General features: G+C 54.3%; 12 protein-coding genes across 12 annotated transcripts; 6 read left to right on the top strand and 6 right to left on the bottom strand.

The window, feature by feature from the left end:
- Positions 1-126: 126 nt before the first annotated feature.
- LY79DRAFT_510098 (BING4CT domain-containing protein) lies at positions 127-1,839 on the top strand (the record flags this gene model as incomplete). Its single annotated transcript, XM_060554124.1, has 2 exons — positions 127-819; positions 868-1,839. 2 exons carry the CDS (start codon positions 127-129, stop codon positions 1,837-1,839), a joined length of 1,665 nt encoding a protein of 554 aa, XP_060417091.1.
- Positions 1,840-2,314: 475 nt separating this feature from the next.
- LY79DRAFT_510190 (peptidyl-tRNA hydrolase PTH2) lies at positions 2,315-3,083 on the bottom strand (the record flags this gene model as incomplete). Its single annotated transcript, XM_060554141.1, has 2 exons — positions 2,315-2,640; positions 2,711-3,083. The coding sequence occupies 2 exons, from the start codon at positions 3,081-3,083 to the stop codon at positions 2,315-2,317; spliced, it is 699 nt and encodes a 232-aa protein (XP_060417090.1).
- Positions 3,084-3,679: 596 nt separating this feature from the next.
- LY79DRAFT_510167 (nicotinamide riboside kinase 1) lies at positions 3,680-4,552 on the top strand (the record flags this gene model as incomplete). Its single annotated transcript, XM_060554137.1, has 3 exons — positions 3,680-3,819; positions 3,870-3,975; positions 4,037-4,552. The coding sequence occupies 3 exons, from the start codon at positions 3,680-3,682 to the stop codon at positions 4,550-4,552; spliced, it is 762 nt and encodes a 253-aa protein (XP_060417089.1).
- An 86-nt stretch (positions 4,553-4,638) lies between these two features.
- LY79DRAFT_82683 (family 15 glycosyl hydrolase) lies at positions 4,639-7,434 on the bottom strand. Its single transcript, XM_060565143.1, has 7 exons — positions 6,772-7,434; positions 6,641-6,661; positions 6,380-6,580; positions 6,180-6,327; positions 6,056-6,129; positions 5,874-6,005; positions 4,639-5,813 (listed from the first exon to the last, which is right to left on the bottom strand). Exons 1-7 carry the CDS (start codon positions 7,067-7,069, stop codon positions 4,726-4,728), a joined length of 1,962 nt encoding a protein of 653 aa, XP_060417088.1. The 5' UTR covers positions 7,070-7,434; the 3' UTR covers positions 4,639-4,725.
- A 1,898-nt stretch (positions 7,435-9,332) lies between these two features.
- Positions 9,333-11,321, top strand: LY79DRAFT_509871 (SART-1 family protein; the record flags this gene model as incomplete). Its single annotated transcript, XM_060554097.1, has 2 exons — positions 9,333-10,146; positions 10,204-11,321. 2 exons carry the CDS (start codon positions 9,333-9,335, stop codon positions 11,319-11,321), a joined length of 1,932 nt encoding a protein of 643 aa, XP_060417087.1.
- A 259-nt stretch (positions 11,322-11,580) lies between these two features.
- Positions 11,581-12,228, bottom strand: LY79DRAFT_510170 (uncharacterized protein; the record flags this gene model as incomplete). The annotated part of the gene is made up of 1 exon (XM_060554138.1): positions 11,581-12,228. The coding sequence occupies one exon, from the start codon at positions 12,226-12,228 to the stop codon at positions 11,581-11,583; it is 648 nt and encodes a 215-aa protein (XP_060417086.1).
- Positions 12,229-12,452: 224 nt separating this feature from the next.
- LY79DRAFT_82592 (uncharacterized protein) lies at positions 12,453-13,333 on the bottom strand. The gene has a single exon (XM_060565142.1). It carries the CDS (start codon positions 13,156-13,158, stop codon positions 12,676-12,678), a length of 483 nt encoding a protein of 160 aa, XP_060417085.1. The 5' UTR covers positions 13,159-13,333; the 3' UTR covers positions 12,453-12,675.
- A 1,343-nt stretch (positions 13,334-14,676) lies between these two features.
- On the bottom strand, positions 14,677-17,443 carry LY79DRAFT_510210 (uncharacterized protein; the record flags this gene model as incomplete). Its single annotated transcript, XM_060554144.1, has 3 exons — positions 14,677-15,494; positions 15,603-16,565; positions 16,687-17,443. 3 exons carry the CDS (start codon positions 17,441-17,443, stop codon positions 14,677-14,679), a joined length of 2,538 nt encoding a protein of 845 aa, XP_060417084.1.
- Positions 17,444-18,279: 836 nt separating this feature from the next.
- On the top strand, positions 18,280-19,446 carry LY79DRAFT_588289 (ornithine carbamoyltransferase; the record flags this gene model as incomplete). Its single annotated transcript, XM_060560899.1, has 3 exons — positions 18,280-18,609; positions 18,665-19,352; positions 19,406-19,446. The coding sequence occupies 3 exons, from the start codon at positions 18,280-18,282 to the stop codon at positions 19,444-19,446; spliced, it is 1,059 nt and encodes a 352-aa protein (XP_060417083.1).
- Positions 19,447-19,619: 173 nt separating this feature from the next.
- Positions 19,620-20,632, bottom strand: LY79DRAFT_667633 (acetolactate synthase; the record flags this gene model as incomplete). The annotated part of the gene is made up of 2 exons (XM_060563410.1): positions 19,620-19,800; positions 19,854-20,632. The coding sequence occupies 2 exons, from the start codon at positions 20,630-20,632 to the stop codon at positions 19,620-19,622; spliced, it is 960 nt and encodes a 319-aa protein (XP_060417082.1).
- Positions 20,633-21,717: 1,085 nt separating this feature from the next.
- LY79DRAFT_545604 (uncharacterized protein) lies at positions 21,718-24,290 on the top strand. The gene is made up of 8 exons (XM_060557180.1): positions 21,718-22,155; positions 22,220-22,452; positions 22,629-22,650; positions 22,707-22,759; positions 22,812-22,976; positions 23,036-23,244; positions 23,296-23,902; positions 23,961-24,290. The coding sequence occupies exons 1-8, from the start codon at positions 21,954-21,956 to the stop codon at positions 23,982-23,984; spliced, it is 1,515 nt and encodes a 504-aa protein (XP_060417081.1). The 5' UTR covers positions 21,718-21,953; the 3' UTR covers positions 23,985-24,290.
- A 1,627-nt stretch (positions 24,291-25,917) lies between these two features.
- Positions 25,918-27,071, top strand: LY79DRAFT_667631 (uncharacterized protein; the record flags this gene model as incomplete). The annotated part of the gene is made up of 2 exons (XM_060563409.1): positions 25,918-25,988; positions 26,111-27,071. 2 exons carry the CDS (start codon positions 25,918-25,920, stop codon positions 27,069-27,071), a joined length of 1,032 nt encoding a protein of 343 aa, XP_060417080.1.
- Between the last annotated feature and the right edge of the window lie 858 nt (positions 27,072-27,929).

Below are 27,929 nucleotides of genomic sequence, written 5' to 3'. Positions count from 1 at the left end.
AGTCCATTCTAGGCGATAACAACTGGGTGAAATTTCGTAGGTCGGTCAACTTTTTTTTTGCTCCGCCAGGATATTTCGGGACGGTAGTCACGACAGACAGGTAGCAACCTGACAGCGCCGCCCACCATGGAGATTGATACCCCCGAAACGCAAACGATATCCAGAAAAAACACACACTCCAATGGCGCCGTTCAGGTGAAGAGGCGCACCGATCTCATCCCGCGCGAGGAGCGGGAAAAAATCCGGAGGCTAAAGGAGGCGAACAAATCGTACGGCCGTGGCAAGAGCATCAACGTCAAGTCGATCCGGGACAAGAAGTTGCGCACCAACCTCTCGAGGCTCGAGAACAAGTACCGCGACGCGACCATCAAGGCCAAAGATGCCGAGATCCTGCTCGAGAACTCGGGCGGCTTCCTCGAACCCGAAACGGAACTTGAGAGGACCTACAAGGTCCGCCAAGATGAAATCGTCGAGGGCGTCGCTGTCACAACGGCGCAAAAGCGCTTCGAGCTGAAGCTGGAGGAGCTAGGCCCATACGTTGGCGAGTACACCCGCAACGGCAGAGAATTGCTGCTGGCGGGACGGAAAGGTCATCTTGCGACGTTCGACTGGAGGGAAGGCAAACTAGGGTGTGAGATTCAGCTTGGCGAGACGATCAGGGATGCGAGGTGGTTGCACAACAACCAGTTCTTCGCCGTTGCGCAGAAGAAATATGTCTACATTTACGATCACAACGGTGTGGAAATCCATTGCTTGAGGAAACACATGGAGGTCACGCATATGGAGTTCCTCCCCTATCACTTCCTCTTGGGTACGGTGGTGAGTACTGATAGTGCACATGATTTTGGGTCATTCTAACAAACGCAGGCATCGACTGGTTTCCTCAAATACCAGGACGTTTCGACTGGTAACATCGTCGCCGAGATCCCTACCAAGCTTGGTCCCCCGACAGCCATGACCCAGAACCCCTGGAACGCCGTCTTCCATGTCGGACACCAGAACGGCACAGTAACACTATGGTCACCGAACCAGACTGACCCCCTTGTCAAGCTCCTGGCCCATAGAGGACCTGTGAGGTCATTAGCTGTTGACAGGGAAGGTCGGTACATGGTTTCGACAGGCCAGGACTGCAAGATGGCTGTCTGGGACATAAGAATGTTCAAGGAGGTGAACCAGTACTTCACGAGGCAGCCCGCGTCCTCGGTAGCCATCTCCGACTCGGGTCTTACGGCCGTCGGATGGGGCACGCAAACGAGCGTCTGGAAGGACCTCTTTAACAAGAACGAGCCCGTCCAGCAGAAGGTGCAGAGCCCGTACATGGCATGGGGTGGTGAGGGCAAGCGCATCGAGCGGGTGAGATGGTGTCCCTTTGAGGATGTTCTTGGCATGGGTCACGACGAAGGTTTCTCGTCCATCATCGTCCCCGGCGCTGGAGAGGCCAACTTCGACGCTCTCGAGGTCAACCCCTTCGAGTCGGCCAAGCAGAGACAGGAGGCCGAGGTCAAGGGTCTTTTGAACAAGCTGCAGCCCGAGATGATTGCCCTGGATCCCAACTTCATCGGCAACATCGACCTGCGGTCAGAGAAGCAGCGTCAGGCCGACAGGGACCTCGACGCGAAGCCGCTCTCGATCGAGGAAGAGATCAAGAAGCGCGCAAGGGGCAAGAACGGCGCGCTCAAGAAGTACCTGCGCAAGCAGAGGAAGAAGAACATCATTGACGAGAAGAGAATGAAGGTTGATGAGATCTGGGAAAAGCAGCAGAAGGAGAAGAAGATGAAGAACCAGGAGGTCGAGGCTGACCTCGGCCCGGCGCTGTCCAGATTCGCGCGCAAGGACTAATTCGCGGCATGGCATATACTGTAAAAGTTGACTAAAAGGTGGACCGGGGAGTTTGTTGCATGTAAGAGGCGTTTAGGCATTTTCACCCTTAGTGACCATGGATACCCAAAGCTGAGGGTCCTTCTGATACTCCCGGACTTGGCCCAAAAGCATGGAAAGGGTGGCTTATGAGCTGTTTGCTACCTCCCTGTGATGTTATGGCTTATCTCTGAACATTCTCTTCAAATGGGCTTGCAGCACAGTTTTATACCAACAAATATCGACCAGGAACTTTGTCAGCGTTGTCCTTTTATCATCATTGAGGACATAATCCATGTCAATATGCAAAGAGAAATACAGACTCAAGTCCATTGCCTACTTTTATGTACCGTACGCCATTACGCTCCTTTTCGTGTATGTTCCAATAGAGTTCTATGTTTCAATATGCTTTATCCACACTCACGCCGACCGCAAACACGCCACACCCGTTCCATCTCTACAACAGCTTCAGATGGCCCGTAATCTGGTCAACGAGGCTCCGGGGGGCGGGGCCGACGCCGAGCACCGTCAGGCTGCCGGCCTCGATCTGCGTCCGACCGGCGTCGGCGATGACCTCGGAGGTGACGCCCAGGCTTCGCGCCTTGCCCATGAGCTCGAGCATCTCGTCCTGGTCCTTGATCTGCACCGCGATCTTGGCCTGGCCGAGGCGCTCCCAGCGTTTGAGGATATTGGCCGCGGAGGACGAGGGGTCCTTGGCCGCAGCGCGCGAGAGAGACTTGTAGCATGCAAGGGTCGCGTGGGATGCTTGCGCTGCCATCTTGCCTATAGTGACAGTGTGTTAGCTAAGAGGTATTTCTTGGGGAATTGGAAGTTGCGCGGAGAATAAATGTACCCTTAGTCATGCCCAGATCCGTCCGAACAACAAGTACAAGCTTGCATTCCTCGTTGGAGTCGACGAGCGGCGCGGCACTTGGGTTGGGCTTCTTGGAGGAGGCGGTCTTTTCAGATGATGCAGTGTTGCGCTGGCGCAGGCCGTCACGGCGGTCAGCGGCCGCGCCATTGGCCCAATTCGGCGCGTGGTCAAGGACGGTATCGTCCTCGTCAATGTCGGACTCATCGCTCTCGACGGGGTCGTCCGTGTTGGCGCGGGCCTCGGCGCGCAGCTCGGGGGAAATGAGGTAGCCGCGGATCGAGTATACGCCGAGCATGAAGCCAGTCATCAGGGCGACAATGGAGGTCGAAATGACGACTGCCTCGGAGGCCATTGCGGGCAGTGTCTCTTCAAGTATTAGGGAGGTTTTAGGCAGGATAAGAGAGGGAGAGTCGAGGGTGGCTGTATAACGGCGACACGTTGAGATACGACAGCTCGGGCAAGTTAGGGTGAACTAACCTGTTTGTGGGATTTTGAAGATGTCGGGTTTGCTTGCCTCTTTGCTCGCGAGTGGAACCGCGCTGTGCCTGGCCGAATGACGCACGTTAGGGGCTTGCCTGGCCTGCCTTGACCCTTGTGTATGTGGCTGAAACTTTCCTGGACTGCTGTTGCCGGGGGTCCCTTTAGTGGACTTCGTCTCCACCATTTGACCTCTGAACCAGGGAGGGGTAGGTGGTGGGGGGAGTTCGCTATCAACCTGGGTGAGATCTGAGCCAAGTACCGTATGAGAATCTCAGATGAGGACTTGGCTCTGCCTATCTCCCGTTTGCCACGTCTTGGCCAGAAGCACGTTCCTCGGACGGGATAAGTAACGTAATTATCAAAGGTATCATCGCAGTGTCATGGGGACTACTTCCTGTTACCAAACAACGGAGAGCCTCTTCGCTCACAAAAACACTTGTTAGGTATTCATCCCGGGGACCTATCAAGATGGCGGATAAGAACGCTGTGGTTGTCGGGCTAAGCGGCTGCTCTTCCAGCGGAAAGACTACACTGGCTCGTCTGCTTAGAGACATCTTTCCAAACACTTTCATATTGCATGAGGACGACTTCTACAAGGCCGAGTCTGAGTGAGTGTACTCATCCGATTATACACGATAGTCACTCACCGCTTCCCCAGGCTGCCGACGAAAAATGGCCTCGTGGATTGGGACTGCCCGGAAGCAATTTCCATCCCAGACATGGAGAAAGCCCTCACTCACATCCGTGAGAATGGAACTTTCCCGGTACGCTGCCATCACTATCTATGCTCTTTATCATCCCGCCACTTACATGAAGCCCTGCCAGCCCTTCGTAGACTCCAAAGAAGATCAAAACTCCGTCGGCAAATGCCCCGTCTCTGACGCCAAGATCTCGGCCGTCAAGGCAAAGGTCGAGGCCTGGCTCCAACCTGGAAACCCGGGGCACGCCATCTTCACCCAAGGCAAGCTCAGCGTGTGTCTATTCGATGGGTTCCTGCTCTACTGCAAGGAGATGGAGTCCACAATGAGGCTTATCGATATCAAGCTGTTTCTTCTGGTGAGCCGTGCCAAGGCGACCCAACGTCGCGAAGCGCGTGACGGTTATGTCACTCTTGAGGGCTTCTGGCAAGACCCCCCCGGATATGTGGACAGAATTGTCTGGCCCAACTATGTAGAATCCCATGCGTGGCTCTTTAAGGATGGCAACGTGGAAGGCGAATTGAACCAAGAAGTCCTAAGGGAGAAGAACATCAAGGCGCAGGTCGGCAAGGGACTCGACATCGATATGGAGACCACTTTGGAATGGACTGTCGACACCATCATTAAGGAGTTAGAGAAGTGAGCTTCTGAGCAGCCTTGAGGATTCGTTCATAAAACCAACTAAATAGTGCAGTATATATGTGCAGGGAATACGTGATATGTGCTTTACCCATTTCCACTGAAGCTGCCATCGAAATGAAGCTTAACAAGGTAAATATTATTGGTCTTAGAAACCTTTTGAACCTTCTGAAAGATCTAGCCTTGCCAAGAATCAGACCTGGTAGCCGAGGTGGCACAAGATGACGGAACAGTGTAGCTACGGTTGGGGTCGTTCTCCCAAGTAGGTGTACCGTTGCTGGCGACGTTGATATACTTGTACTGGATGGCCTGGCCGGCCGGCAGCTCAACGGTGACAGACCAGACTGGGTTCTCAGAGGTGTATCCAGAAGCGCTCAAAGTAACAGCGTTGCTTGGGTTCCAATTCCCAAGTGAAGGGATGTTACCAACAATCTTGATAGTCTGCCCGAATTGCGTCATGACGCGAGCATTGAAGGTGACGAGCACAGAACTCGCAATGGGGCAGCCAGTTGCAGTTGGGGTCGCGGTATCGCGCGTAGTAGTAGGCAAGCCGGTCTGGGGCGTCTGGTTGGCAGGAAACGAAGTCACTGTGGCGCTGGAGTAGGACCCGGCGATGGAGGTAGCCTGGCACGTTCCCGGGACAGAGGTCGCCGAACCCACCCAGCCCTTCGGGATAACGTTGGCACGGCGCTGAGCAGCGGTAAGGAACGCGGCGTAGGACCAAGTCAGATCGTCAGCCGACAGCGGCTGGCCATTGTTGCGCGAAAACTGCTCCGCGAGCGAGCCGTTTGTCTGGGCATAAGTCGCGACGATGTTCATGAACCCGTCGGCGTAGGCGCTCACAGCGTTGATGAGAGACGTGTAGGTCGACGAGCTGGACGAGTATGTACCAGGAGCGACGGAGCCAAGGCGGTCGCGGAAGAAAGCAAGGGATGTCTGAGTGACGGTGATGGAACCTTGTTGCTTCCAGACATAGAGGGCGTCGTAGAGTTGCTCGGCTGCGGCGAGGGTATTCAGATACCAAGGGTTGCCACCGTAGTAGCTGTCCTCGGGATATCTTCCCACCGCGATGGCCGCAGATTGCGCAATGCCATTATTGATGGCATAGATCGTGCGGAAGGAGTCCACGACGACTTTATGGCTGGCTAGAGCCTTGTCACTGCAAGGCTGGAAGGTTGCTGTGTCACAAGCCGCGGCCGCATCGAAATTGTGAATTGAGGCAAGAATGACGTTGGCATCACGGCCAGATCTTCCGTTTCCGTTGACTTGTTGAAGTGTTATTGTCCGTAGCTTCTTTTGGGATATAATATAGATTGTTCACTCACTATTGGCGATCATGAAGTTACCGGCAGGGTCCCAAAATCTTCCCAAGAAGCAGAGAACCTGGGGTGCAACAGCATCGCAAGCATTGCAAGACTGGCCCAACGAGCGAGCCAGTGCACTGCCCTCCACAAGTGCTACAATACAAGATTAGACTTGTGCGTCACCGGGCCTCAAAAGTACGTACCGCGGTGCTGGCTAGCGACAGTGAAGAACGAGCTTCCCCGGACCTCTTCCCAGAGATCGAAGCCGGTCTGGTTCCTGGCAGCTTGTTAGAGATTCATATCAACATGATCCGTCAAGTTTCTTACCAGTACTGGGCAACGTAGTTCAAGTCGTTGCGGATTACGGGCCATAAGACAGATGAAGCCGTGGAGGAGTAGCCGTTGGCCACCAACCATTTGGCGTAACCAATAATGGCGATCGCCCGCAACGCCGGGCCGTCTCTTTGAGGTCGTCCTGAACAGGCTATCAGAACAAACTAGAATTCAAGAATAACTGTCTGTCTTACCCCAATCACCGGTGTACGGCCTCAAGTCGACCTCGAATTTGGGCTCGCCAAGACCCTGACCATCGCCAAGGCCTCCTGAAGGGTTCGAAACCCCCTGGAGACGGGCCTGGGAGGCGATGTAGTTCTGAATGTTGGTCTGGAGGTTCGAATCGTAGCTATTTGTGAAGGTGTCTACAACAGCCTTGAAAACAAGACCGGCGTCTAATTCTCTTTAGTTTCTGTTCTAAACCTCGGAAGAACTTTCTTGTTATTGGGAAATACCTCTGGTCCAGGTGTAAAAGTCTGCTACATGTTAGCAAACGATTTTCGATCTGAAATGCTAACGTCCTTTGATGAACACCCAAACAGGACTTTTGGTGTTGATCTGATACACAGAGAGAAGGTTGACTTACACGGAGGGTCTGCCTTGTCTGGAGAAGCAATAACAATGCCGGAGCTCACGCCCTGTGCATGGCAACCATTCGGTCCGATATTGCAGAGCAACTGTTGAAGGGCGATAGGAGTCTGAGTGGCAATGAAGGAATCAACATCTCTCTTGACCATCTGAGCACCCGGATAGCCCAAGATCGTCTGGGTGGCAAACGAGCCGAGCAGAAGGGCGGAGGTGAACAGCTTCATGATGGGCTGTGTAAGACGCTCGGTGGTGTTGAAAGCCAGTGCTCCGTAAATAAAATGCTGAAGGTAAACCATGATGGCTTATATATCCGTGAAAGGCCTAAGAATGGGGCGACTATCCAAGATGACTTGTTATGATTTGCCTCGAAGGCCCGAATGCGAGAGTATCACCGAGCTGAGATGCCCCTCGTCACGCTCTGGAACTGGGGCTATGTCGGCTCAACCGTAGTGTAACCCTTGTCGAATCGCTCAAACTGGTTCCGCAAATTCTCCAGTCCTGTTGCGATGTTCGTTCTGCCTGCCCTGTTGGAACTCCTCCGTCACCATTGGTCTTCCTTCCAGTAATAGCTGGACACCAGTGCCGGCGATTGCCGCTCAGGGGAGGATCAGCGATGCCGCGAAGACAGGGGGTGGTGTTGACCCCGGCTCAAGCAGTGCCGTGCTGGCCGCCGTGGTTCAGTCAAGTCGTCTTTTGGGCAAGTCAGCTCCGTCAGAGGCCAAGGCTAGTGACAGGGGTTGTGTTATGTCGTCCGCACAGTAGATCACACTACCTGGTCGTTCGGTCCTATCCGCTAGGAACTGTAGGTGTTATTGGTGGTGTTGAGGGGCGTCTCAAGGTTGGGGGTTTCTTGTTGTTGCGTTCCCCGCACTCCCAAGCCTACGGCTTAAGCTAATCAAATGACCAAGACACGTCCAACAGGGCCGGAGACTAAACGCGGGCTAGAACAGGACAGTGTTTGTCTAGCTGGCCTACGCTAGTACAATTTGGATATGGGGCAAGGGACGGGTCGCATTGTAGTGATCGTTCATGAGCAGTGCTTGGAGGCTTTGGGTGAATCAGGGCTCCTGCCGTTCACCGTCATTCCGTTTGAGTAGCTTTCAATTTTACCGGGAAGTAGACGAATAGCATGGACTTGCCGATGATATGATGTCTTCATCTCAGCATCACGAAACGGAATACACAGTTGTCCAAGCCGAGCGTCGTTGCTCATTTACGCCCGTGCAGTAGCGTCAATCCAAGGAGTATGGTGCGTGATGGATGATGGTACGGCGGAGTCTCCTGTTGATATCGGCCCGGACGACTCCAATACCGGTAGCTACCCCAGATCACACGGATGCACCCCGCACCAGGTATTGCCCACATGTACCTAGGCATCGTTGACAGAACGGCGGGGATACCTAAAACAGGGGCTCTGCACCGCAACCGACAAACCTTGATGCTGTTTGGAAGCGAAGCCAGGAAAGTGGTGGGCACCATGATGTAAGAGCAATATGCGTCGTGGGATGGCAGACATAAGATGACAGCGCCGGGTACGGGATGCGCCGAGAGAGAGACCGTGGAGGATTCCATGGCTCGTGGAAACGTTTATCGAGGGTTTTGCACATGCCATGTCAGGTTAAACCGTAAGGATGCGTGGCCCATCTTCCCCACTTGAGATGAGTTTTTATCGTGATAACTCTGTTGCCGCATCACGAACAGCCAGCTTATTTGCGCAAATATACGGGTGTACTTCATATCATACGCGTCAAGCTACGCATCTTAACACGATGTGGTTGCCAAACGTAGCAAGCGCGAGTGTGAATCCACAGCCCTCACCCGGAATCACTTCGCAATGTTGGATTTATAACGGATAGCTTCGCGCCGGCGAGGCTCAGAAAGGAAGCTGCGAATTGCTCAGGGCGCTCAACACAACAGAACCTTCCAAAACTAGAAGAGAAATGATTCCGCGAAAGTATGTGGGCAAGTCATGGTTTTCCCCAACCTCATAGATCGACGATCTCGGAAAAAGGGTACGGAATATGACGTCCCCAGTACGATATTCCACCACGCTCAAGCCTACAACAGCGAACATGGCTTCCTAAAGACCGGTCTCTCTTGGATCTGTCGATCGGAAGATTGACATCATGAAATTTGATGGCTCCTTGAGTGATCGAGCTGCCTCAGCGTTCGACTCTGACTCCCGTGGGAGCAGAGGATCGCTGGGCACAGACCCGTGTTTGTTGAAGAAAGAAGAGAAAACCAAAAAGAGAATTTTCGCAAGGCTGCGATATGTAGTAATTCGGTGACCCACCCTCGCTTAGCTAAGCTTTGGCCGTCAGTGGAGACCGACCCTTGCACAGTGCTGATGAGCCGCATAACTTTTCTGGTTGGCCACGAAATGATGAAGCATGCTATCCCCATTGCACCGACGACTCCAAGCTTGTTTGCACAACAGCCTTTTTGCCTCTCCAACCTGCGTATCGCCATCTTCAACCCTAAATCAAATCGATACGCCTCCCTACTAAACCCGCGTCTATACCAATAGTAGTCCTTCCGGTAACCCGAAACAACGCCAAGATGGACGCCGCAACCATCGAGGAGACGAATCGCATTCGCGTTTCTCTGGGCATGAAGCCGTTGCCGGTACCTGGCGCCGCCCCAGCTGCTCCGCAACGCGACAACTCTGCTTCAGACGATGAGGATGCGCCGAGTACGCTGGAGAGCCGCTCGGCGCAAGCGTACGACAACTATAAAAAGGTCCGCGACGCGGAAGCCGCAAAGCGCAAACGAGAGGAGCGAGCCGCGGCTGCGAAAAGGGAAAGAGAGGCTGCGCAGCGCCATGCAATCCTCGAGGGCAAGAGCCTGGGCGAGGCAGAGGATGCTGACGGCGATGCGAAGGCGTGGCTAAAGGCCCAGAAGAAGCGACAAAAGGCCATCGAGAAGGCGAGAAAGCTGGAAGAGGAGCAGGCTGCCGCAGAAGCTGCTGCGCTGGCGGCGGTTGAGTACACGTCAAAGGACTTGGCAGGTGTGAAGGTTGCCCACGAACTCGACAACTTTCTCGACGGCGACGAGCAGATCTTGACCCTCAAGGACGCCACTATCGATCAAAACGAAGAGGAGGGCGACGAGCTTGAGAACATGGACCTCAAAGCCAAGGAGCAGCTGCAAGAAAGGATGGATATTAAGAAGAAGAAATCAGCATACGATGTATTCGCTGCGGCAGACGGAGGGACAGAGCAAGGCATCTTGGCTCAATACGACGATGAGATTTACGGCAAGAAGGGCAAGAAGTTCACTCTTGATGGGTCTGGTGCGATTGCGGAGTTGGGCGACATCTTAGGCGCGCCCGAGAAGTCGAAGAAGCTGCAGAACATTGACCTCGATGTCATTCGTAAGTGTTATCCAGCCAAACCTGACAAAGAGGGAACTTTGCTAATTCTCTTGCCAGAGGATGCGCCTACTTCGGATTACCTTGATATTTCAGAGATCAAGGTCAAGAAGCCCAAGAAGAAGAAGTCCAAGTCAACCCGGCAGAAACCTGTTGATGAAGATGACATCTTCCCTCTCGATATAACGCCAGCCGGCGACGACATGATGGACCTTGACGATGGCGCAGCTGTTGCCAAGAAGCGTAAGGTGGAGGATGACACTTTTGTCGATGACGAGGACTTGCAAGCGTCTTTGGCCATTCAGCGCAAAAACGCTCTGAAGAAGAGGAAGAGGGCCCGCCCAGAAGACATCGCCCGGCAACTCAAAGAGCAAGTCGAAGAGCCGACCGAAGCTCAAACGGGCGGCGTCGTAATCGACGAGATCTCGGAATTTGTGTCTAATCTGAATAAACCAGAAGAGGAGGAACGCAAGCCGAAGAGGCCAAAGTCCGTGTCAGTAGAGCCCGTCACGACTATGGATGTCGAGTCGGACGACGAAGACCATCACATGGGTGACGATAACCACGAAACTTCAGACGACAGAGCCAGAGAAGCTTCCGCAGATATTGCGGCGACAGGAGTTGACGAGGAGAAGACCATCAGCACAGGCATGGGCTCGACACTGGCGTTATTGAGAGAACGTGGCATTCTCAAAGATGCTCACGGTGCCGAGCTGAACATGAGCGAGCGCCAGAAGGCCGAGTTCTTGGCAGAGAAGAGACGCATTGAGCGGGAGCAAGAAGAGCGAGCCAGATCCCAGCGCGAGCGCGACAGAAACAGCGGTCGACTGGATGCCATGTCTACCAGGGACAGGGAGGAGCGCGCCAGACAGGCCAACGCCCACCGCGAACTACAGCAATCCCGCGTCGTCGACGAGCTCTTTAAGAAGCATTACAAGCCCAACGTGGAGCTCAAGTATGTGGACGACCACGGTCGGACCCTCGACCGAAAGGAGGCCTTCAAGCATATGAGTCACCAGTTCCACGGCAAGGGCAGCGGCAAGGGTAAGACCGACAAGCTTCTGAAGAAGATTGAGGAGGAGAAGCGACGCGAGGCCAAGCCCAGCTTTGACACGAGCGAAAACGCAAACATGAGTTCATCATCGGCTAAGCGGCAGGCCGGTGTTCGATTACAATAAAGGCTATATGAGGTTGAAGGTCGGGTGACCAGGAAAAAGGTGCAGACCCTTTAATATGTACAATCCAAATTGATGAAGTTTCTTCCATGCTGACACAACGCACAATTCTTCAGACATTCGGTTGGTTTGGTGACGCTCTCTTTCTGATTCCCAATCCCCTTTCTCAAAGGCCAGAGTACAAGTCGTACTTCAGGCTTCCTTGCGTACTCCTTTTTGCTGCGTAGCAAGGATTGAGGTCATTTCCAGACGTTTCGACGTGTCACCTGGTCAAAGCCAAGTGGCTCTCTTCCGCTGTTGAATGGTCCAGCGGGCTCTCCCAGCTCCACCGCGGCTGTCGAGGCGGTTCGTTTCTCCGCTGCGCCGCAGGTGACTCACCACTCAGGCTCTCGTATTCCCTCTGGGCCTCCTCGATCAGCTCGAATATGTCGCCCATGTCGAATGCCGACGTGGACCGCTTAGGTGACGCGCCATGCTCGGGGTGCGTACCGCTGCTCTGGATCGCATCCTTGATCTCCAGCATGAGGTCCTCCATCAGCGGCGAGACGCAGGGCGAAAAGTCGGACAAGTACTCGGACGAGAAGTCGGACGAGGTACACGACCGCGGGCTGTCAGGCTTGCTGCTGCTCTGGCTCGGCTGCCGCCTCAGAGGCGTGACGCTGCGGCTCGCCGGCGTCGGTTTCGTCGGCGTCGTGTCGTTGCTGTGCGTCCGACACCGTTGCTGCTGCTGTTGTAGCCGCGCGCGTCTCTGGTCCCGTCGCTTCTTGATGATGTCCCGCACAATGCTCCTGTGAAGTTCGTGTTCTGTTCCTGCCAACGGCGACCCGCGGGCGCCATGTGTGAAAACGTCCGGGTGTGTGGCTTTAAAGTCGAGCATCGGGCTCGGCCTTGCTGTGCTGTTGCCGTTCATCTTGTATTTTGTGTGTGTGTGTATATGACTTTGGGTCTCCGATGCGTGGCCGGCAGCGCTTGGTGAACATGAAGTATATTCTTGGTGGCGAGGCTGATGTGTCTGTCTAAAGGCCGAGAGATGTAACACTTGGTTGACGGTAAGTGCTGCTTCTGTTTACTGAAGGGACAACCATATGTGTAATGTACCTATTGGACTGCTCGCCAGTACCAGCCCACGTTCTGGTATATCTATATTCAACTACTTCAAATGTCGAGCGGGTAAGAAGTTTCCTTCTAGCCGTGTTTGGTCCCAGGCCCGTCCTTTTAGGACTTCTGGGCTTTTCGGCTCTTGGTAGGAAAACGTCTTTTCCTACCTCTCGAGCCACGCGAGGCACCGCTGAGCTGTTCGTGGCGAACTCTGCTAGTCCTGCGAAACGGTGCGGTTCGGACAAAGGGCCCTACTTTGCTATGTGGCGTTGACTTGCGTTGGGGCTGGACTACAGGAGAGTGGCAAGCTAAGTAAGAGTAAGATGATATTGCACGTATGATCTTCGGTTTCGGTCGAATCGTAGCCCTCTTTAAAAAAAAAATAGTGAGTTCGGAAAGTGGCGTGGAGGGAAGGGGAGAAAAGAAATGAAATATTGAGGACTTGCCAATACACTATCATATTCAATGCTCTGCCCTTCCCACGCTGGTCTCGAAACACAATGTTATTTACTTGTACAAAGAGTATAAGAAGAATCGTGTCCCTGATTGCGATATGCCTTGCGTGATTCCCTTCCACTTTCGTCTCATGATCGAGGTCTAACTCTCCCTTGAATGCCAATAGACCCTCCTGGGCGACCTTAATTAATCTCCAGCAAGCCCCGTAGCTCTGCCGGCCAAGACGCATTCCAGTATCCCCTTTATCCCCCTCCTTCACAATCAACTTTCCCATACCACGATCCATCCTTCATGTTTGAGAGGACAAGTTGCGACGCCAACGTGGCACAATTCGGTCCTCTTCAAGCACCCGAGATGCGCCAAGGGCTGTATCGGTTCTCGGCCACATGTTTCCCAACGTCACCATGGCGAGTTTCTCTGCCAGGAGGCCCGATCGCTGCAACGCCACGCGCTACACCGACATTCCCGTCCATCCTCATCGCACAGATGCGTCCTCTGTCTCTTGATGGCGGACCTTGCCTTGGTTTGCTAGGCAGGGGCGTGCTTCCTGGTTGTCCCAGTCACTAAGACAGCGCCAGGAAAAGGAAAAAAGAGTTGAAGACAATGTGTTCAGACCCAGGCCAGACCAGACCATCATGGCGCCATCAACTTCTATGGACTCATCGGGGAGAAAAGGAAACTATCCCTCCAGAGTAATTAAATACATCAAAATAAAAATAAATCCAGAAAACCGTCGGGATCAAGCACCAGCATCAGGGGGGATCTCCTTGCCCTTGATCACCGCGTCTGCGAAGTCCCGGTCCGCCGCTGATGTGCTAGAGGAGCGCCGCGTCACGAGCCACCATGTCAGTGTCAGGACGGTGAGCCAGACGGAGACCCACGTGAGGACCACAAGCGGGGAGCGGCGGCGGCGCGGGGCGTAGGGCGAGAAGCTGCCATTGAGGTTCGGCATATTTGTATGGCGAGAGGGAATGCTCAGGTGCCGGTGGGATGAAAATAGAGTGACCGTTCGGCTGCTAGGGTGACGGTGATTCGATGGCACGGGCAGCGGCGAAAACGGAAGTGACTTGGTGCCAGTCAGCCGTGGACGTTGGTGAACCTGAATGACGCGGCTTATCAAGAGCCTGTTGCTTGGCCTTTTCTGAGGGCTCTAACGGTGTTTCTTGGCAATACGCGTAGGTCCTGATTCGAAAGTGAAGTCAACGTGCAATGAAGATATGGGCGAGTGGTGACGAGCCGTGACGACAGTGGGACCTTGGACGTCAAGTGGGCACCCTGGCACTGTTCCGGCACACTGTGATCGCCAGTTGAGGTACAGATTGTGAGATAGGGGGCATTTTTTCTGTGCAGCGCACCTCGTCTTTGGATCCGTCAGCGGTATTTTTGCTGTTTTCCTACCTCTTCTTCCCTATGCGGAGTATTTGACAAACTGGTTTGGAACCAAAATGAGAATCCTGCATTCTCAGGCCCGCCCTGACCTAACTGTCAGCACAGCAAGCACTTCGCATTCCGTCGACAGAGCACCCGCAACGAACTCTTATCTATCAGGAGATGAGAAGACTGCCGACAAACACCTGGATTTCCCAACTAAAGAGAAATATACTCTCATGACATATTCGTAGTGATCACGAAGGTATCTTACCACAGCGAGTCTATGCACATATCAACAGAGCCACGAGGCCGCTCCAAACTTTGTACTCAGTTACAAGTTCTCAATTGTGTTTTCACGCTGCTCAGCGTACGAGGCGTTTACAATCGCCGCCCAAACCGATAATGACCAGATAACGCCGAACCCAATCAACCCTTACAAACGAATACTGGCCCCAAGTCCCTGGCCTTCATACCAAACCGTATCCCTCCAGTTACCGATCCTGACCGTAACATTCGCACTAGCGTCAAGCTTCAAGGATCCTCCGAGCGCATTCTTTACAGCGTCGTAGCCCACGGAGCCTATGGACCAGTTCACCGGCAGCTTGGGTGTGACAGATGTTCCCGGAGGTGCCTCGAAAGGCAGGTCGTAGACAATACGTCCAACCGGTTCTGTGTGGTTGTAGAAAGCTGTGGCATTAATCCAGTCGACATAGATGGTATTATACCGCAACGGGGATACCAGAGTGAACGTCGCTGTGGAAGACAACAAATGAAAAGTTGCGTCTCTGATGAAGTGTCCCTCCTTTTCTTCTCCTCCAGGAAGGTGCAGCTTGGGAGCGGCGATACTGATATTCAGCTTCGATAGGCTCTCACCGATGATGGGTGCAGTCGGTATGGTTCCTCGGTGGGTCTTGACCTCTATCGTAACGTTGCGACCTGACAAGTATTCCGATATCATATCACTAGCAACCTTCCGGCTTGCTTCGCCACCTGCCGCGGGATTCCATGTTGCGGTGACGACGAGGTTTGTGTTCATGCCCCTGGCAACCCTCATGTTCTCGGCGGTTGCACTACCAAGTACAAAGCCGTCCCGGACGATGTGGATATTGACATATGGCACAACGGCTGTGTACGGTGTCGGGTTTGTAACGTTAACCAAGGCCTCAAGCGTCATTGACGAGGAGGATGTACTGATGACCTTGATATCTCCGACTTGCGGGTGGACGTTACCCACGGTGTCGCCAGGCAATGCTGCAACAGTGTAAGCGATTGGAATCCAATAATCCCCCATGGTGAGCAGGGACATAAGAAATCAACCCACGATAAGACGAACAGAACAGTGTTAGATTTAATACGGACGTTTTACTGGGATTTTGCCCTCGGCAGGGACATCCTTCAGAACCAATACTCCAAGAGCCGTGTTAACGCGGATGGCGACACTGGCCTTAACGTCCAACAAGACCTCCTTGCCGCCGAAAAGGAGCCTCTGCATCACGTCTGTTAGAACGTCACCGTCGGTGATGTTTAGGGGAGCATCGACGACTCGAGACATGATTTTCAGGAGTGGTTCATGCTTCTCGGTGCCTTCGACCTTTGTCGAGTTCGCGGGTTGCCACTTGTCCAAGTTGAGCTCGCCAAGCTTTTTGTGCTGGTACATCACATCTGCTGTAGCCCGCAAGTTCGTGACACTGATATCAAAGTTCATCTCCTTCGGCAAGCTGGCGAGTACCTCGACCGTGCCAGAAACCTTAGGGGTTCCATCTGGGCCATCCGGGTCTGCCATCGGGTCGGGGAGTTGGAAATTCACATCAGTGAGAGAAAAGCTTTTGATCAGGTTGTCGAAACCTTGTCCTGGGAAGGGCACGGGAACGGTGATCTCGGAAAGAATGTCTCCAACCCAGTCAGGTGTATCTGAATCGGGCATTTTCCGACCCCGGACGTAAACGGTAGCAGCCTCGCCACGCATGTACTGCCCTAGAAACTTGTCCAAAGGCGACGACTTGGAGTTGGGACAGACTCGTGTCAGGGACTTGGGAAGCTTTCGGATGATGCCAGAGACATTGACAGTGACATCGCTTCGTGGCTTGATAGCGACAGGCTTGGTGGTGGCGTCCGCAAGAAGAATGTAAGGGTCGAAGGAATTACAGTTGGGAACAAGAACCTCGAAACCAAGTTCGGGCACGTCAACGCTGACCGGGAACTCGTTGTACGCCGTGATTGTAACATCGGCACCAACTGCGGTTCGCTTTCCGTCCCTGCCTGGTACATCCCGGAAATTGAGCCGCGAGATGTTGTACTGCGGCAGCGTAGGGATTTGGTTCGCTATGTGAGGTATTAGTCTCGAGCTTCAAACCACAACGAGGTAAGTGATGCATAAATGATATTCAAAGCAGCGCCTTTTCTCCGAAGTACAGGGAAGCGAAGGAGCGGTAGAGTGATTGACCTTCAAAAACCAAAACTTCGCTGACTGAGTGGGTGCCAAGCGGGAAGATTCCAGACTTGAGTGGAATGTCGGCTTTCCCAAGCACTTTGAGCTGATCGATTTTCCCGTCCAGCCACTCGTTAGCAATCCTACGATAAGCTTCGGGGTCGCCAGGCGACAGTTCAGCAATGAAGTCGATCTTAGTGGTCTGGCCATCGACGATGCTGATCGTAAGTGGTGGCACCACAGCGGTGCCAAGCAATGCGCCGTCGTATTCCGGCAAATAGACGCCGACCGTGGTTTTCTCAGTTCCCAATTGCCTCGCAATCCAAGTCGTAAATTTTCCGATTCTCCGAGATGTTGTGTCGTGTACCCGGGAGCCGTCGAGTCTAAAGTTCGCCTGCACGCGTGCTTGTACGCCTTCAGCCGTAATGGATTCCAAGGCTAGATTTGTCGGCTCCACGATGGCAGCTTGCTTGGCGTACACTTGAACGGCCGAGGGCACAAAGAAGCAGCCAACCATGATGCCGATTACCAGTAGGATCAACACCGATATCGAAATGATAGACCCCCATCGTACAGAGCTCTTGGTCTCTGGGCGGTTCGAGGCCAGAGAGGGCGCGCGAGAAGTCTCAGGGTCGTCTTGTTCGCCATCGTATCGGGGAGTCGCAGACGAGCTGGAGAGCAGAGGAGCCGACTCGGATAGCGAAGAGTCATCTTCCACCCTTCCTTTGACCTTTGGTGCCAGCAATGGCGATCTCTCTTCGCCTTCGGCCATGGTGAAATGGAGGGGCAGGTATCGTGATCGCAATTGGCGAGATGGGGTGGTTGGACTAGAGCAGGAAGAAGTCCGTCATCGCCAGTCAAGAACGAGGACAGTTGTGAAACGAAGAAAAGCGTACAGAGGAAAATGATGCAGAGAGAAAGTGGACAAGTTTCCGATGGTGCTCCTAGAAGCCAAAATTGTCGGGATTCGTAATGGTGGTGATGTCAAGAAACCTGGTCCATCCCAGGACGGTGCAGTTGAGGATGCTGGTGTGGAGGTCAGCTGAAACCAATAAGGCGAGATCTGGTCAGCAGGGCCGACTTGCACCGAGTGGATGGCCGGGGATGATCTTCCCTCATCTGCTTGGTGCCTGGCTGGGCCGGTGGGGTGTGTGCACGGGCCATCCCTATGCCACATGTCTGTACTGTGTACTCCGTACGGAGCACAGTAAACACGTAAGGTAGGTAGGTACCTTCGGCGTTGGTGCATGCATAGCACCGGCTCCTGCAGATGGCCCCGCCTATGGCATACTCCAGACCTTGCATTCGATGCCCTGCAGCGTGCTGAAGTTACAGGTCCATCTGTGTGCCAACTCTGAAATTTTCGGTGTAAAGCGGTGAGGGGAGCAACCGTTGAGCTTGCTTCGTTTTAATTGAAGCTTATCTGTGACTCAACCCAGCTTTCACCACACACCCATTGACCTCAGTGCCCGATGCGATTCGCTCATCCTCCTTCCGAAAAAAACTCAAAACCTTCGAGCGCTCAATTGAGCAGTCCCAGTCCCTTCTGACAGCAGTCTCATCCTGCAAGTCTTGTTTCCCCAAACCCGGACCGTTAAGTTGCCCATCATGAAGCAGGCGGCTTTCCGAGTTACTCGTCAAGCTCTCAACGGCATCCAGAGCCGAGCTTACTCTCAGTCAGCCGGCCCGCGCCATCTGATGTCCATTGCGGACCTGACTCCCACCGAGTTCGCTACCCTCGTCCGCAATGCCGCGTCCAACAAGTCCGCCGTCAAGTCCGGTAACGTTCCCCCGGCGCTCGCCGCAGGCCTCACTGGCAAGACAGTTGCCATGATGTTCAGCAAGCGGAGCACTCGCACCCGTGTTTCAACGGAGGCTGCTGTGGCTCTGATGGGTGGTCACCCTATGTTTCTGGGCAAGGACGACATCCAGCTTGGGGTTTGTTGATCGAAGCTCTCACTATACAAGATACATCTGACTAACACACACCCAGGTCAACGAGTCTCTGTACGATACCTCAAAAGTCATCTCTTCCATGACTTCCTGCATGGTTGCCCGTGTTGGCCCTCACTCTGACGTCGCGGGTCTGGCCAAAGAATCGAGCGTACCCGTAATCAACGCTCTGTCTGATGACTACCACCCTTTGCAAATCATTGCCGACTTCTTGACCATTCACGAAGTTTTTCCAGCCTCTACCTCAGACAAGGCTGACCTCGGCCTGAAGGGACTCAAGGTTGCCTGGATTGGTGACTCAAACAACGTTCTATTTGACCTGGCCATTGGTTGTGTCAAGATGGGTGTTGACATCGCCGTGGCCTCCCCTACCGGCTATGGCATTCCCAACGCCATGAAGGCTGTCATTGCCTCTGCGGCTCAGGGCGTTACATCCCCCGGCAAGCTCAGCGAGACCACCGTGCCTGAGGATGCTATCAAAAACGCCGACATCTTGGTAACCGACACCTGGGTGTCCATGGGCCAGGAGGCCGAATCCCAGAAGCGTCTCAAGGCCTTTGCTGGCTATCAGATCACCAACGAACTGGCCAAGCGTGGCGGTGCGAAGGAGAACTGGAAGTTCATGCATTGTCTGCCTCGTCATCCCGAGGAGGTTGCCGACGAGGTCTTTTACAGCTCTCGCTCCCTGGTTTTCCCCGAGGCGGAAAACCGTCTGTGGGCTGCTGTCTGTAAGTTTGTTCTCGGCTACTCAGCAGGTACATAGGCGCTAACGATCAACAAGCCGCCCTTGAGGGCTTCGTTGTTAACAAGGGCAATATCTAAAGGCACTTGGATCGGCGTTCAAAAGGATCACAACCAAACGAAAAAAAAAAGGCGTGGCGTTACTTTCTTGGCAAACAAATGGTACAGATCGAATAAAATAGCAACTTGGTAGCATTGAAAGATGGCAATACCCCTATTTTACTAACGCCGAATATTTGTTGATACAAAACCACTTAACCAGGAGGAAGCTGGCTGGCGTCAACAACCTCATCCGCCTCCTTCAGAATTGTCTCCTCGTTGGGTCCATACAATGGTGACCGGGGCAAGGCCATGAGACCGGTACGGGCGGACTCGAGAATACCGAATGGCCCGATGAGCTTCAGGAAAGAGTCGATTCTGGACGGCTTGGCGGAGCTACGCAGTAGTCAGTACACGAATGGGTTCAGTCGCCGAAGGGACCGACTTACACTTCAACAATGCAGCTGTTGGTGCTGATATCCAGGACCTTTCCGCCGAACTGGTGAGCGAAGTAGGTGATGGACTTGAGATGCTCGTGCTTGTGGCGCAGGGCCTCGCTGATGGCGAGCTTGCTGGGGTGGAAGTCCTTGGCAACATCCTCCAACGACTGCTGCTCGGCGTCAATGGCACCTTCGCTTTCAGAGTCGGCGGCCGTCATCTCGCGGTGGTGAGCGAGGAGCTCCTCGAAGTACTCAGGTCCCAGAATATTGATCTTGGCCAGCAGGAGCTCGCGCTGGACCAGAGCGGCGTTGGTGTAGTCCAACACAGCCCAGACAGGGACAAGGTCCTCCAATTGACGCCTGGCCTGCTCGACAACGCCATCCTGACCGGTCAGGACGATGGTCATGCGCGACAGGTCATCGACCTCAGTGCTGCAAACAACAAGAGAGTCGATGTTGAAGCCGCGGGCGGCGAGAATGCCGGAAACGCGGGACAGCACACCAGGCTCGTTCTGGACGAGGCAGTTGAGAATGTGACGCTTCGGGGGCTGCGACGACGGGGAGGGCATGTCGTAGAGGATGTTGGAGACAGCGGCCTGGGCGGACCAGGCGGGTGGGCTGTCGCTCACGGGCAGAGGCGCCGAACGGCGTCGAAGAGCCTTATAGGCGATGGCAGAGGTCGAGCTGGTGGTTGAGCTCCATCGTGTGGCGGCGGAGAGCGATGTCGCTTGGGCCGGGGCAGTGGCTGCCCGCCATAGCGAGGTGGAAACAAGGCGGCGAGACGCCATCTTTCCTGATCAATTGCGAGAACAGCCAATTGCTCTCTTGACCAGATGAAGGACGGATCTCGGGACCTGTAGATATGTGACGACGAGCTCGAGGAGACAACAGTCGGAGAGATATGAGCCAACTGACTCACCGTCTGCGCAAGTTCCACCGGGAAAATTTGAGGAGATTGGGGGATAATTGTTCGGAGGCAAGTCGGAGGCAGGGGAGGCAGCCGTTCGCAGGGGAGGTGGGGCACGGATCAGCTCCCGACAAGGGTTGTCACCGAGTAAGTGGACTCCCATTGACTCTCCATCGCGGGGTCGGAATTGGAGGGTGCGGGGCTACATATTACACTGTGTAGAAGCATTTGCAAAGTAACTATACTTTACAGATACTGTACGGAGTATTCCTAAGGTGTTTGGTTACAAGCTATATTTCGAGTCTTGCTAGTTTAGAGGCTCCCAAACTAGGTACCTTGGGCTGATAAACAGCTCTCAGAAGTGTCAAGAGTGAGTATATAAGCTACTAAAACGGCAACCATTCAACTAATATCCGAGGTCTCAATAGAAACAAGTAAACTGTGCAGCGTTCAGTAACCTGAAGCCATTTTAGTGCCTGAAATCTCGCCTTGGCTTCTATGGATATCCAATAGCCCGTAGTCAGTACCATCCTTGATAATGTTGCCTCCTGCCAAACGTCTCGAGATGACTAACTCACTGTGGAAAGTTTATGAAAGAGCGTGGTAACACTTGATGCAATGACTCTGGGGACGGCAGACATTTAAATAGACGGAACATTGAGATTAAAGGGAACTTGTGTCTCCGGATGCTTCCATCTCAGTTTCTCGCACTCAAATGAGGCCGCCGTCAATCGCAAGGCAAGGTACCGTACATTCGTACCTACATAGACCACAAACATGCCGGTGGAATGGACAACATTCCAGTTCAAGCTCGATGTCGATTGGGCATCATTGGAAAGGTGCATGGTCCATTAAGACTGCCGTGGCAGCTTCCTGCCGATATTCGCTCCGAGGCAACAAATGTGGCTAGTGTTGCAGGCTACCTACCTACGTGAAGAATCAGCTAGGCAATGTCCAAGGCGCTAGGTCCGTGATGGATGTAACCAGAGCGCCGCACAGACCAAGCCGCCATATTCTGGCCTAGCCATTCGCAAGGCTCCACTTGTGTAGAGCTTCAAGCCTCGTAAATTTTACCCAAAATCTTTTGCTTCCCATAAGCATATCCATAGGCGCCTGTGTATTTTCAGACGCACGCCGACATCCAATTTCAATCTTCCGGTGACGGTTCCCTACAAAGCCACTGCCATTTGTGCGCAGCCGCAATGGACGATACCGAGCGACGCTCTGCCAAGCGCTCGCGCTTCGACCAAACCGAACCCGAGCCGCGCAAGGCGTCGAGATTCGATCGCCGCTCCCGTTCGCCGCCTTCGAGGCGCTCGGAATCGGCGAGAGATCGTAGCCCTTTGGCAGATGACGGCGCGCCTGAGCCGAAGAAGTCGCCCGTGGATGCCGCTGCTGCGGCCGGTACGGATTGTCCCGTGTCCACTTCGCAGGGTAGATGAATAAATGGCTAACTGTAGACTCTCAGCCGCCGCGGCCGCTCGAATCAACGCACAACTGCAGGCGAAGAAAGGCATCCAGCATGTCGATGTTCCTCCGATCAAAACCGCGACTCCCCCTATCGGCGGTACGCAGTCGCCCGATCCGGCCAACACGATCAATGGCGAGATGTATATTGCCGATGGCGACTACATCAAAGACATTGAAGTGAACGACCTTCGCAACCGATACCTCCTGACCAAAGGATCGACTCAGAAGATGGTAAATACTCCTGTGTAAAACCACTGATCATTATTCCCTCCCAGGCCTCGCCTCGGGCGAATTCCGCTTTCCTACATATCCATAGATTTGTGTCGAGATCGTCCTGCTTACTTGGCACGATAGCTCGCACAGATCGCCCCTCTTTGGCACCTGCTGACTCCATTTGCTTGATTTAGATCAAAGAAGAGACCGGTGCTGGTACGCAACATCTCCCATAACTACGTCGTGTGAGAAACCAAGGTTGACTTTGCAAGATGTTACTACCCGAGGAAACTATTATCCCGACAAGAGCATGGCTACCGCTGCGGTATGTTTACATGCCTCCACTCTTTGGAATACACACTTACCTGCCTTTGCAGAATCCGCCCCTGTACCTACACGTCACGAGCACATCGAAGAAGGGCCTTGAGCAGGCTGTTGCTAAGATAGAAGAACTCATGAAACAGGAGCTCCCCGCGCTGGTCGACGAGCGTCGTTTCCGTCGCCGCGATCAAGAGCAAGTCGAGAGAGATGAATACGGCCGAGTATGTGTCAAACTGAGGCTACCCCTTTTCTTGTCTTTGTATATGCTGACAATTTGTAGCGCAAATGGCCCGAGGAGAAGATCCCCATCGGCTTGGAATCCGTCCCGGGATTCAACCTTCGTGCCCAGGTCGTTGGTCATGGAGGTGCCTACGTCAAGCACATCCAGCAGGAAACTCAATGCCGTGTCCAAATCAAGGGACGTGGTTCCGGATACCTGGAGGCGGCTACCAACCAAGAGAGCGACGAAGATATGTTCCTTCACGTTGCGTGAGTTCATACAGCCGACATCCCGAATGTCCCTTTGCTGACATGAAGCAGTGGTCCTGATCCTAAGATGGTTGAGAAGGCCAAAGAGCTTTGTGAGGACTTGATTGCCAACGTCAAGGAGCAATACGAGGAGTTCAAGAGCAGACCGCCTCGTAGCTACGGCGGCGGTGGTGGCTATGGCGATCGGTCCCGCAGCCACGATGGTGGCCACGGCGGCGGCCACGGTGGTTACCAAGGCCACGGCGGCCATGGCGGTGGCGGCTACAGCTCTGGACACGGAGGTCATGGTGCTCAAGGTGGCCACGGAGGCCACGGCGGCTATGGCGGTCACAGTGCTGCTCAATCGGCGAGCCCGGCTCCTCCCGGTGGTTCTAACAGCCCCGCTGCCGGAGCCGACTACGCTGCCCAGTATGCACAGTACTACGGCGGACAGGACCCGTACGCTGCCTACGGTGGTTACGCTGCTTACGTTCAGATGTACCAGCAGTACTATGCCGCTGCGCAAGCACAGCAGCAGGGCTCACCCGCACCCCCTGGGACGTCTGCATCCCCCCCTCCTCCGCCGCCTAGTGAGGCCGCGCCGCCACCACCTCCTCCGAGCTCTGCTCCCCCGCCACCCCCATCGGGCTCACCTCCCGGCACCGGAGCATATGGCTCAGTAAGTGCCTATAGGAAACTTGAAGGCAAAAGACCATCAAAGCTAACATGCATGGCAGGTGCCACCCCCGCCCGGTCTTTAGAGAGAACTTGCGAAAATTCTAGCCGTTATTACATGATAACTTGGTGAGGAGAAGAGGTTGTGGAGGTGTACTGGAGAACGCATGAGACGTCGCAGATGACGGTCATGGACATGGTGGAACTGAGGAGCGACTGTGGTTGTACATGATTAAACATAGTAATACGAGCTTACTCAAGGCCTTAGACATTGCATCCGATCGCAGGTTTAGCAAGGTTGCTGCTGTATTATGCCGAGCGTGAAACTCTACAGCACGATTCGTTTGCGTACCTTGTCTGGAGTCTGTCACCTGTTCGCGACGCAAAAAGGGAGCGTATTGTCGTGGGTACAATACAGCCGCTCCCCAGTTGAGTCATTGTGTCCTCACTATCATGTCGCCTGTTGCGTGGAAGTAGCAGGCTACTGTGGCTTCGATAAATCCATCCTCGGGACGGATATCAAGCATTGCAAGCTAGCTTAGGAGATATGACACTTTCGTGAATAATGAAACGACTGCTGACACCCACAAGTAAGACTAAATATGAGTCGTTGGCATCTTCGCTGGCTGCTGTTGTAACTGCTATCGCCTGTGACCACTGTCAGCGAATCCTTCACATTCGGATCTAGTCTTCGTGGAAAGCAGTTACACGTCCCCTGCGATGTGTCAACTTCCTATCGCTACCGCATTTTGCCGAATACATGGGCGGGGCGCAGGGGGAGGAACCCCCGTCCAGTGGCCTATTTTGGTCTTCACCGGTTAACGATTCTTGGGGCCAAACTGAACCGATGATAGCCCCCGTACGGTCGCGATACTCTGCTTCCCTGGAATGATCATCTAGCCAGCCATCGTCAAGGGCTATCTGTGGGGAAGGCGGGGGTAGTAGAACTGTATACTGGGGCATTCCAGACTCGGCGGATACGCAATGTTGAGCACATGCTTGCGATCAGTTCTTTTCTAGGACGAGGTTCAAAAAAAACCAATCTAGTGGATTATTGGCACAAACACACACGAAGCCAACCACGTTGCCTATTGTTAGCTCATGGGTATGGTATACACTCGATGCTACTACGACATGGCCGTTAGGGGAGGGACTCTGCAGGCTTCGGCCGGAACACGGAAGGTGGTTACGTCATGAATAAGTTCCATTGAGGTTGAGGTCATTTGTGTTTTCCCTTCTCTTGGTGATTATATTCTACATTCGGATTCTTAGCATCGGGTCTCTTTTAGAACTGGCGCTCCCTACGTTGTCACAGCTACCATAGAGTTAAGCAGCAAAGAATATGGCCAATCATCCGAAAGACTGCAGCAGATTCAAGCTAGGCCCGCATAGCTCGTTATGGCGCATTATTTATTCTTCAACTACAGAGAAAGAATCATAAGTCCTGAGTGGGAAAAGGACAGATCCTACGCAGCCCTTGACTGGAACCTTAAATTGCTAGAACATCACAGGCATTCTCACTGCTATGATGTGTGTAACCAGCTTCTGGTTTCCTACCTAATTAAGGGATAAAAAGGATCGTTGGGCTTTTCCGATATAATGCCAACCTGAAGGTACATTTGAGTCAAGTCTCAGTGCCCGGATCACACAAGATCCGGCAATGAAAACAAATCGCCCCCTGCGGCGTTCGGAAACAGCAGACGACAGTGCGCTAATCCGCCGACCCCGAAACCACGGGCTGCTGACCCGGAACCCCGAATCGGGTGGGCCACGCGGAATGATGCGGGGAAGAGCTCCGCCGGGCCTTTGCCGCCAGGCGACATTCTTATCGATAACACACACGGTATCCACCACAGCTAAAGGCTCTATCGTCATTTCGTCCCACCGAAGATCTCCAAAACTCCCTCTCAATTGTCACTTCCATTGTCCTCCACCGTCCCGAGTTCCGACTACTGCTCCAATACCGCACGCTCTCTGGCCCTCCTGCCATTCCCGGGGAAACGAGGGGACTTGAACACGATGAGCCACCAAAGATACCCGTCCCACGACCCCCTAAAGGAGCCACACTCCGTCTCCCTCAAAGTCCTCAGGTAGCTACCCACCTACCCACCCCTACCGCACCTGCGCCCCCTTCGTGATCTTCCCCCTTCCGCTCCCCTCGTAGATCAACAGTGTCCGTATTCTGACCCGTGACCCATTTGTGAAAAACCAGGCTCTCCCGTCCCTCGCTCGTAACCCAGCACCCGATCCGCGCGCCCCTGACTCCCTCCACCGTCCCCGTCGACGCGACCCCAGCCTCCCTCGCCTACGACACGACCGGCGCCACGAACCCTGCCCCGTTCATCCTCTCCCCGATCCTAAACCTCCCGCTGAGCTTCGGCTCCGCCTACGTCGGCGAGGTCTTCAGCTGCACCCTCTGCGCGAACCATGATGTACCCGACCCCGCACCCCTAGTCGGTCCGGGGGGACAGCCCCTCCCCGGCGCCGGCGGCGGCGGCGCCCCGAAGCGCAAGAGCATCCGCGACGTCCGCATCGAGGCGGAGATGAAGACCCCCGGCGCAAACTCGGTCCAGAAGCTCGAGCTCTCCCCGCCCGATCATGCCGCCGCCGACGACGGCGACGCAAAAGGGACGGACCTCGGCCCGGGCGACACGCTGCAGCGCATCGTCGACTTCGACCTCAAGGAGGAGGGGAACCACGTCCTCGCCGTGACGGTGAGCTACTATGAGGCGACCGAGACCTCGGGCAAGACCCGCACGTTCCGCAAGCTGTACCAGTTCATCTGCAAGTCCTCGCTCATCGTCCGCACCAAGATCGGGCCTCTCGCCCCCGGCGGGCGGCACGGGGCCCGCAGGCGATGGGCCATGGAGGCACAGCTCGAGAACTGCTCCGAGGACGTCATACAGCTCGAGAAGGTCGTTCTGGACCTCGTCGACGGGCTGAGCTACACGGACTGCAACTGGGAGGCCGGGGGCGGCGCGCGGCCGGTGCTGCACCCAGGTGAGGTTGAGCAGGTGTGCTTCGTCGTGGAGGAGGCCGAGGGCTCCCTTCGGGCCCAGCCGGACGAGGACGGCCGGATCATATTTGGCGTCCTTGGCATCGGGTGGAGGGGGGAGATGGGCAACAGGGGCTTTCTTTCCACGGGCAAGCTTGGCACAAGACACGTCGCCTGAGCGCGATTTTGACAGGCGAGCACTTTTCAAAGCCAGACAAGTTGAGGCGGCTTTCCCAAAGGCTCAAGGGGTCAAGGGATCAAGGGGTCCATCGGCTGAGCGGCAGTGGCATACCAGTGTCAGGAGAACCGTCTGAGTAGGCCGCGCCGTTATCAGGCTTTGGTCCGATCGGGAAAAAGATACCCGGGGCCGCGCTCGAGCTGGAGATCTCTAGATGAGCAGCGGAGGCTGGATCCACACGGGTTGAAGGCTGACCAAACCACCATTGCTCATAGCTAATTGCCGCATCAGGTGGGGCGCGGGGCAGATCCTTCGTGGTTTGAGGGTTAAGGTAGCCACCGATGAGAAAGCCTCCGAGAAAGGAGAGGCGCTACCGCGTTCAGGGGAACTAAAACCGCGTCGTGGGCGGCTCACATTCATCTTCAGCTAGAGTATGGTCTATGCCCTGAAAATGTCGAGCCAGAACCGTAGCGCAAGTTCCTCTCCCTCCTCGCGCTTGGGCTGCGCCACCAGGTAGCGCTTCACCCAAGTTGTCATGTCAAAATTTTTGAATATATCCCCTGAGTCTCCCCTATCCGGTCAGAGCCCCCAACAGTGGTTGGTGTGGACAAAACCTCGACAGTCCATTGCGTGTCTACGGCGTCCCAATACTGTAGACCGACGGATCTATTCTCGCTCTATGCCGCCTGCCCCCGTTTCCAGAGGCTCGTTCTCCAAATGTCTCTGTGCTTTGCCGGAAGGAAATAGGGGTCGACGCTATAACAGTATGCTTTTCTTGTCGTTGATGCAGAGGTCTTTGTTATAGGTACTCAAAGTGACATGCTGGGTTACACAACGACGGGTGAGCAGGGATTTCGC

The sequence above is a fragment of the Colletotrichum navitas genome (assembly GCF_030913465.1).
Source record: "Colletotrichum navitas strain CBS 125086 chromosome Unknown LY79scaffold_13, whole genome shotgun sequence".
Taxonomy (NCBI): Eukaryota; Fungi; Ascomycota; class Sordariomycetes; order Glomerellales; family Glomerellaceae; genus Colletotrichum; species Colletotrichum navitas.
This window is presented reverse-complemented; position numbering and strand designations above follow the sequence as displayed.